At 67.5% G+C, this 8,882-nt stretch overlaps 2 protein-coding genes and 1 long non-coding RNA gene across 3 annotated transcripts; 2 read left to right on the top strand and 1 right to left on the bottom strand.

The window, feature by feature from the left end:
- The first annotated feature begins 539 nt into the window (after positions 1-539).
- Positions 540-2,125, top strand: LOC137849130 (uncharacterized). Its single transcript, XR_011091728.1, has 3 exons — positions 540-655; positions 1,055-1,111; positions 1,958-2,125. It is a non-coding gene; the product is annotated as an uncharacterized lncRNA (long non-coding RNA).
- Positions 2,126-3,015: 890 nt separating this feature from the next.
- On the bottom strand, positions 3,016-6,266 carry LOC137849129 (protein YIF1B-A-like). Its single transcript, XM_068668619.1, is given in 9 exon segments — positions 3,016-3,366; positions 3,368-3,412; positions 3,499-3,592; positions 3,676-3,831; positions 4,461-4,512; positions 4,585-4,663; positions 5,587-5,691; positions 5,785-6,047; positions 6,142-6,266. Coding segments are annotated over 9 exon segments (1,161 nt in total). The 5' UTR covers positions 6,173-6,266; the 3' UTR covers positions 3,016-3,030.
- A 326-nt stretch (positions 6,267-6,592) lies between these two features.
- Positions 6,593-8,817, top strand: LOC137849128 (potassium channel subfamily K member 6-like). Its single transcript, XM_068668618.1, has 3 exons — positions 6,593-7,242; positions 7,685-8,077; positions 8,649-8,817. Exons 1-3 carry the CDS (start codon positions 7,044-7,046, stop codon positions 8,795-8,797), a joined length of 741 nt encoding a protein of 246 aa, XP_068524719.1. The 5' UTR covers positions 6,593-7,043; the 3' UTR covers positions 8,798-8,817.
- The last annotated feature ends 65 nt before the right edge of the window (positions 8,818-8,882 follow it).

The raw sequence follows: 8,882 nt of genomic DNA, 5'->3' as shown, positions 1-8,882 counted from the left end.
GTTTTTTCACCCCAAACTGAGGCCTTCCCCCCTCTCCCCCCCCCCAAATAGGGCTTTTTCTCCCCAAAATGGGGTTCCCCCCCTCCAGGGCTTTATTTTTTGATCATTTCCCCTGGAGGGGGCTGTTTGCGGGGTGCTTTGGGATTTGGGGGGGGGGGGGGGGGGCTCTGAGCACCCAAGGGTGCTCCCCACCACCCCCCCCCCTCACCAGCTGGGGGCTTTTTAATGAAAATCTTCACGGTTTCGGGATTTTTTTTTTTTACACTTTTAAGGAAAATTTTTGCAATAAAGGGATTTCCAAACTCCCCCCTCCCTCTCTGGCTCCTTTTTTTTTTTTTTTTTTAATGGGGGGGGCCCTTTTGGGGTGGGTGCCCCCCCCCCCCCCACCTCCCATAGGGCACCCTTGGGTGGTGTGGGGGGGGGGGGGGGGGGGCTCGGTGGCACCGCCCGGCCCTGGCGCCAGCGGGGCTGGGTCCGGCCGCTCCCCGGGGTGGGGCGAGGACGGGGGGGGTGGGGGGGGGGGCGCACCCAAGGGTGGCCCCCACCCAAGGGCAAGGTCCCGGCAGCCCCATAAAAGCCGGGCGGGGGGGTCGGCGGCAGCAGAGCCATGGACGGGGCCAAGAAGCACTCGGGGCACCCCGAAAAGAAGCACAAGGTAATGGGGGGGGGGGCGCCGTGGGACCCCCCCCCGCACCCCATTGGGACCCCCCCCGCCCTATTGGGACCCCCCCCACACCCCAATGTGACCCCCCCACCCTGTAACTGCGGCACCCCACAGCTGGGGGACACCCCCAATGGCACCCCAAGACCCCCCCCCCAAACCCTAAGACCCCTCCCACACCCTACAACCTCAGGACCCCCCCCCCCCCAGCACCCTACAAACCTCGGGACCCCCCCCCCAGGAGCCCCCAACTTTGACCCCCCACCCACGACCCCCCCTCCTTTTTTGGGGTGTCCCACGAGCCTCTGGAGGCCCCCCCCCACCCCATGGGGTCAGGATGTGGGGTGACCCCCTCCCCTTTGCCTTCCCCCCCCCCCCCGCCCCCCCCCCCAGGATGGGCGCCGCTCTTCCTCCTCCTCCTCCTCCTCCAGCTCCAGCGATGAGGGCAAGGTGAGGGGGGGGCCCGTGTCCCCAACCCCCCCCCCCCCCGTGTCCCCAAATCCCCCCCCCAATGTCCCCAAACCCCCCCGTGTCCCCAATCCCCCCCCAATGTCCCAAACCCTCCCCCCAATGTCACCAACCCCCCCGTTTCCCCAATCCCCCCCTGATGTCCCCAAACCACCCCTTACTGTCCCCCAAATCCCCCCCCCATTGTCCCCAACCCCTCCTTGTCCCCAACCCCCCCCGTCCCCCAAGGCCCCCCCCGGTGTCCCTCCCTCCCTCCCCAGCATCCCCAAATCCCCCCCTGTGTCATTGTCCCCCCCGATGTCCCCAACCCTCTCCCATGTCCCCAACCCCCCCCAAATGTCCCCAAATCCCCTCCCAACGTCATTGTCCCCCCCCATGTTCCCAAATCCCCCCCAATGTCCCCAAATCCCCCCCGATGTTATTGTCCCCCCCCCACGTCCCCATCCGCCATGTTCCTGTCCCCCCCAATGTCCCCAACCCCCCCCGATGTCCCCAACCCCCTCCAATGCTCCCAACCCCCCCCGATGTCCCCATCGCCCATGTTCCCAAATCCCCCCCAATGTCCCTATCCCCCTCCCGATGTCCCCAAATCCCCCAATGTCATTGTCCCCCCCACGTCCCATCCCCCATGTCCTCAAATCCCCCCCAGTGTCATTGTCCCCCCCCATGTCCCCATCCCCCATGTCCCTTTCCCCCTCCCCAATGTCCCCTAACCCCCCCCGATGTCCCCAAATCCCCCCCCCAATGTCCCTAACCCCCCCGATGTCCCCAAATCCCCCCCCCCAATGTCCCCAACCCCCCCCCCCATGTCCCTGTCCCCCCCCCCAGCCCCACGGCGCAGAGCACAAGAAGGACAAGGCACACAAGAAGCACAAGGAGAAGAAGGAGAAGAAGGGACACTGAGGGGACACCGAGGGGACACCGAGGGGACACGGGGGGGTCACCGCACTGAGATGCACGGGGGGGGCCCCCCCAATAAATCGCTGACGCAGGCGCTGCCCGGGGGCAGAGTCCGTGGGGACGCGGGTGACACCGGCGGGGTGTGGGGGGGCGGGGGGGTGACACCGGCGTGCCCCTTGTCCCCAAAGTGCCACCCAGGTCCCACCCCGTGGCCCCAAGGAGCCGAGAGGCCACCCGGTGACCCCAAAGAGCCACCAAGCTCCCCTGTGGCCCCCCCCCAGGACCCCAAAATGCCCCCCCCCCCCAGACCCTAATATTGTCCCCCAGGACCCCGTTATGTCCCCACAGGACCCCGTTAATCCCCCACAGCATCCCATTACCCACCCCAGGACCCCAATAACCCCCTCCAGTGCCCCAGTATCACCCCCCAGCACCCCCAAAATCACCCCCCCGGACACCATTATCCACCCCCAGCACCCCATTTAACTCCCCCAGACCCCAATATTGCCCCTCAGGACCCCATTTACCCTCCCAGCACCCCAATATCATTCCCCCTGGACCCCAATATCACCCCCAGGACACCATTATACCTCCTCCAGGACCCCAACATTGCCCCCCCAGCACCCCAATATCAATCCCTAGCACCCCAATACGCCCCCCCCCAGGACACCTTTGTCCCCCCCCAGGACCCCATTTCCCCCCCAGACCTCAATATCGCCCCCCAGCACCCCAATATCACCCTCCGGACCCCAATATCGCCCCCCAGCACCCCAATATCGCCCCCAGACCCCAATATTGCCCGCCCAGCACCCCAATATCACCCCCCAGCACCCCAATATCGCCCCCCCAGCACCCCATTTATACTCCCAGCACCCCCATTTCCACCCCAGACGCCAATATTGCCCCCCCCAGCACCCCAATATCACCCCCCGGACCCCCAATATCACTCCCCAGCACTCCATTTACACCTCAGACCCCAATATCCCCCTCCCAGGACACCTTTATACCCCCCGGAACCCCTTTTTGCCCCCCCCCCAATAACAAAGCACAGACACCGTCTCCCCCCAGCTCCTGTATTGACAAAACTGGGGCTGGGGCCGGGCAGACCCCAACAGGGAACCGCGCTCCGGGGTCGGGATGGGGGCAGGGGAAGGGGGGATCCCAGCATCAAACCGGGCACCGGGAGGGGGTCCCGGCCGATGGGGGGGGGTCCGGGGGGGCCCCCCGCTAACGGAGGAGGTGAAGGTGAGCCAGTACATGAGCAGGGGCTGCGCGGCGGCCACGGCCATGGTGAGGTACATGCGCAGCTGGTTTTTGGCACCGCGCACCGGCACCCCCCTCGGCCGCCGCCTCCGACAGCAGCTTGAGGCGCAGCGTGCGGATCTGCAAAAATAAAAATCAGGTTTTAGGATCGCGGGGGGTGGTTTTGAAGGTTTCCCTCCCCCCCCCTTTGTTTGTGTCACACTCACCATGAAGACGAAGATGCTGAGGCAGCACCAGCTCAGCACCACGTAGTAACCGGTGCTGCCGAAGAGGAGCCCGGAGAGGAGCCCGAGGATCATCCTGCTCGGGGAAAGCGGGCTTCAAAACCTGCCCCCCCCAGCTCCTAAAAATATTAAAAGCCCCCCCCCCCCCGGGCTGCTCACCCCACGTATTTGTAGCCGGCGAAAGCCACGAGGTCGATGGTGGTGAGGTCGGTGGGCAGCGCCACCAGGTAGAGGCTGAGCAGCACCGCCAGCACCTCCAGCAGCAGCCAGGCCAGCGCCGAGCTCGCCTGCAGCCCCAGGCTGTCCGGGGAGAACCTGGGGGGGGGGGGCACAGCAGGGGGGGGGCAGGGGGGGCGGCTTTTTGGGGACCCCCCCCTGCAGCCACGAGGTCCTGGGGGGGGTTGGGGAAGCCCCTTCAAGGGGTTTGGGGGGGGTTCAGGGGAAGAGCGGGGGCTGACGGCGAATGGGGAGGGTTGGGGGGGGGTTGGGGAGCCCCCCCTCGAGGTTTAGGGACCCCCCCCCCCCCCCGCTGGGTTTAAGGCCAGGACTCGCCCCCCCCCAGAGCCTGTGGGTACCCGCAGGGCCCATGACCCCCCTCCCCAGGGCTCAGGACCCCCCCTTGGGACCCAGACAGCTCCCTCCAGAACCCCCCCCTTCAGGGCCCAGGGACCCCCCTGCCCCCCCCCCATAAATTTGGGGATCCCCCAGTGCACAGGGCCCCCCTCCAAAAAAAAAAGAAATTTGGACCTTTTGGGGACCCCCCCCCCACCTCCCTCAGACTCCCACGGACCTTGACTGGGCCCCCCCCCAAGGGTTTGGGGGCTCCCTATAGGGACAGGGACCCCTCCCCGGGCACAGCCCCCCCCCCCCCCAAAAAAAAAGGCTCAGGGACCCCTGTTGGGATTTTGCCCCCCCCCCCCCAAATATCCCGGGGCCCCCCCGACCTGTTCTGGGGTGCCAGCCCGGCCACCAGCAGGTAGGTGATGAAGGCCATGGCTGTGGGAACAGGGAGCGGGGTTAGGGTCAGGGTTTGGGGTCAGGGGTCAGGGTTTGGGGTCGGGGCCGTACCCGGGATGTAGAGGTCGGGGGCGTTGACGTCGAAGCGGGGGGCGACCGGCGCGTCCTGCTGGTAGCGAACCTGCCAGTCCTGTGGGATTGGGATTAGGATTGGGAATAGGAACGGGAACTGGGATGGGAACAGCACTGGGAATGGGATTGGGAATGGGAACGGCACTGGGAACGGGGTCAGGAATGGGAACTAGGACACAGTGGGAATGGGACTGGTACTGGGAATGGGATGGGGAGCAGAAATAGGAATAGGAACGGCACCAGGAATGGGATCAGCACTGGGAATGGGATCGGGAATGGGTACAGGAGCAGCACTGGGAATGGGAATAGGAACAGGAACTGGGACGGGAATGGCACCGGGAATGGGATCAGCACTGGGAACGGGAGGAGGAACAGCACCAGGAGTGGGAACGGGAACACAGTGGGAATGGGATTGGCACCGGGAATGGGAACAGAACTGGGAATGGGAACAGGAATAGGATTGGGACTGGTGCTGGGAACGGGTTTGTGAATGGCAGCAGGAGTGGGAATGGGGTCGGGACTGGAAATGGGACCGGGAATGGCACTGGGAACAGGATCTGAACTGGCACTGGGAATGGGAACAGCAGGAGTGGGAACAGGAACGGGGCCAGGAATGGGAATAGGATCGGGACTGGGAACAGCAGCAGGAGGGGAAAGAGGAGTGGGAATGGGAACAGGAACAGGAGTGGGGATGGGAACAGGACCAGGACTAGGAATGGGATCGGGACTGGGACTGGAAATGGGATTGAGAATGGCACCGGGACTGGGAAGGGGACTGGAACCGGGACTGGGAACAACAGCGGGAGGGGGAAAAGGAACGGGACCAGGAACGGGAATGGGGACAGGACCACGACTGGGACGGGATCAGGGCTGGAACCGGGACCAGTACCGGGACTGGGACCAGTACCGGGATCAGAAGTGGGACCGGGAGCGGGGAGGGGATCGGGGGGGGGCAGCCCCGGTGTTGGCCCCGGTGCCCACCTGGTGCCCGAAGGGGCAGACGAGCAGCCCCAGCTTCCTGCCCACGTACACCGTGTCCACGGCGAAGTAATACTTCAGGCGGCCCACGGGCACCAAGCGGTCGAGCTGCGGGGGGGGGGGAGGGAGCGGCGCTGAGCCCCCGCCGCCCCCCCCACCCCCCCCAATTCTCCCCCCACCCCCCCTTATCCCGCTCCTCACGTTCCGGTCCACGATGTCCCGGCCCTGGCTGGCCAAGCTGCTGCCGTAGGCGGCGGCCAGGCTGGACACGGGCTCGGCCAGGAAGGCGGCGGCGGGGGGGGGCAGGCGGGATGCGGAGGACGCCGGGGGGGCCGCCGGGGGGGCCCCGTAGGCCCGGGCCGGGCCGTGGGGGGGGGGGGCGGCCCCGCCGCTGGTGTCGTCGAAGAGCGGCCGCGGCTCCGCCATCCGCGGAGGGGCCGGGCCCGGGCCGCGGCGCTTGGGGGCTGCGGGGAGAGGAGAGGGGGGGTCAGGGGGGGGTCAGGGGGGGGGGTCGGGGGGGGGTCGGGGGGGGTCAGGGGGGGTCGGGGGGGTCCGCACCGAGCCCCACCGCCGCTCCCGGGGGCTCCATGGCGCTTCCGCTTCCGGTCACGTGAGGAGCGCGGGAGGAAGCTGTTGGCGGAGCGGCGGGGCGGGGCCGGAAATGGCGGTTGCCATGGGGACGGGCGCGCGGGGCCGTGACGTCAGCAAGGGTGTGATGTCAGCAAGGCCACCGTGCCACCAAGGTGATGACGTCACCAAGGCCACCACGTCACCAAAGCCATGATGGCAACCAAAGCCATGACGTCACCAAGGCCACCATGTCCCCAGGGCTACCATGTCCCCATAGCCCCCATGTCCCTGTGGCCACCATGTCCCCAAGGCCGCACGGTGGCCATGGTGGCCCTAGGGCTGTCCCTGAGGTGTCATGGCCATCGGCCTGGCCATGGTGGCCATCTTGTCCCCAAGGCCACCATGTCCCCATGGCCACCACATCCCCATGGCCACCATGTCTCCGTGGCCACCATGTCCCCAGTATGACCATGTCCCCATATCCACCATGTCCCCATGGCCACCACGTCCCCAAGGCCACACGGTGGCCGTGGTGGCCCTAGGGCTGTCCCTGAGGTGTCATGGCCGTAGGCTTGGCCATGGCAACCATCTTGTCCCCATGCCCCCCCAACCCCGGCCCCCAGAGCCCCCCCAAGGCGCCCCCATCCTCCTCCTCCTCCCCCCCTCATGTCCCCCCCCACGTCACCACCACCGCCCCGGGGCTATCGGGAGGAAACCGCGGGTCCCGTGGTGGCAGCGTGTGACCGGCCCCGTGACGTCCCCATGGCATTGACGGGGGGGGCGAGGGGGGGGGGGCACACACACAGAATCGGGGCCCCCCCCCCAGCCATGTCCGGGGGGTGGGATCTCCGCTATGGGGCCCGCTATGGGGCCGGCCGTGGGGCGCCGCCATGGGGCGCGGGGTGGCGCTGGGGCTGCTACTGGTGGCCCAGGGGGGGCTGCTGCTGCTGGGCACCCTGGGGCTCTGGGTGCTGGAGGGGGGGGCGCGGACCCTCGGGACCCCCCCCGGGACCCTCAACGCCTCCGGGACCCCGCGGTGGGACCTGGCCTCCGCCTTCTTCTTCTCCACCACCCTGCTCACCACTGTGGGTAAGGAGCCCCCCCGCCCCCAAATCGGGACCCCCCCTCCGAATTGGGACCCTCCTAAAGAACCCCATGGGCACCAGGACCCCCCCCAAGGGCATTGAGACCCCCGGGACCCCCATGAACCCCAGGACCCCCATGAGCACCAATTCCCCCAGGACGCCTCTGAGCACCAGGCCCCCCCGGGACCCCCCCAAGAACACCGGGACCCCCATGAACACCAGGACCCCCGTGGGCACCAGGACCCTCCATGGCCCCCCATAGGCACCGAGCCCCCTGAGAACCTCAGGACCCCCATGGGTTTTGGGACCCCCTTTAGCACTGGGACCCCCAGGCCCCCCCCCCAGCCCCACCAGGACCACCCCCCCACCACCCCCAGGGGTCCCCCATCCCCTTTCACTTAGCGGGGGGGTCCCCCCCTAAATTTACTTTCTCCCCCCCCCCCCAGGCTACGGCCCCGTGGCCCCCCTGTCCCCGGGGGGCAAAGCCTTCTGCTTGGTCTACACGGCGCTGGGCGTCCCCTTCACGGTGTTGACGTTGGCGGTGGTGGCCCGGTGGCTTTCGGTGCCGGTCACCCGGTGGCCCCGGCGCTACCTGAGGACGCGGTGGGGTTGGAGCCCCCGGGGGGCCGCCGGGCTCCATTTGGGGCTGCTGGCGGGGGCGGTGGCGGGGGGCTTCGTGCTGCTGCCCGCCGCCGCCCTGTGGGCCCTGGGGGGCTCCGGGAGCTTCTTGGACGCCGTCTTCTTCTGCGGCATGGCCGTCACCACCGTGGGGCTGGGGGACGCGGCGGGGGCACTGGAGGGGCAGCCCCCGCGCCACCTCTACCGGGTGGCCTTGGCCGGTGAGTGGGGGCGGGGGGTTGGGGGGGGGCGTTGGGGTGGGGGGCATTGGGGTTTGGGGATCTGGGGTTGGGGTTATGTGGGGGTTGGGGCTACGTGGTTGGGGTCTTCTTGGTGGGGGGGGGTCTTCATTGGGGTGGGGTCTTTATGGTGGTGGGGTCTTTGTGGTTGGGGTCTTCATGGTTGGGGTCTTCATGGTTGGGGTCCTCATGGTTGGGGTCTTCATGGTTGGGGTCTTCATGGTTGGGGTCCTCATGGTTGGGGTCTTCATGGTGGTTGGATCTTCGTGGTTGGGGTCTTCATGGTTGGGGTCTCCATTGGGGTGGTGTCTTTATGGTGGTTGGGTCTCCATGGTTGGGGTCTCCATGGTGGTTGGGTCTCCACTGGGGCGGGGTCTTCATGGTGGCGGGGTCTTCATGGATGGGGTCACCATGACGGATTGGGTCTTCATTGGGGGGGGGTCTCCATGGATGGGGTCTCCATGGGGATGGGGTCTCCATGGGGATCTCTCCATGGGGTGGGGGTCTCCACGGGGGGGTGGGGGTCTCTGACCGCTGTGTCGTCCCCCCCCAGCCTACCTGCTGCTGGGGGTGACGGCGGCGCTGCTGCTGCTGGCGGCCTTCCACAGCTGCTGGAGCTGCACGGGGTCAGCGCCGCGCTGCGCCCCCCCCCCGGACCCCCCCGAGGAGGACGGGGGGCTGCTGGACGAAGGGGGGCAATAAACGGGGGGCTCGAAGCGCGACGGGCTCGCTGTGGTCACTGGGGGGGGTTGGGGGTCCCAGACACATGGGGGGGGGTCCCAGATCC

The sequence above is a fragment of the Anas acuta genome, unplaced genomic scaffold (assembly GCF_963932015.1).
Source record: "Anas acuta unplaced genomic scaffold, bAnaAcu1.1 SCAFFOLD_285, whole genome shotgun sequence".
Classification (NCBI taxonomy): Eukaryota; Metazoa; Chordata; class Aves; order Anseriformes; family Anatidae; genus Anas; species Anas acuta.
This window is presented reverse-complemented; position numbering and strand designations above follow the sequence as displayed.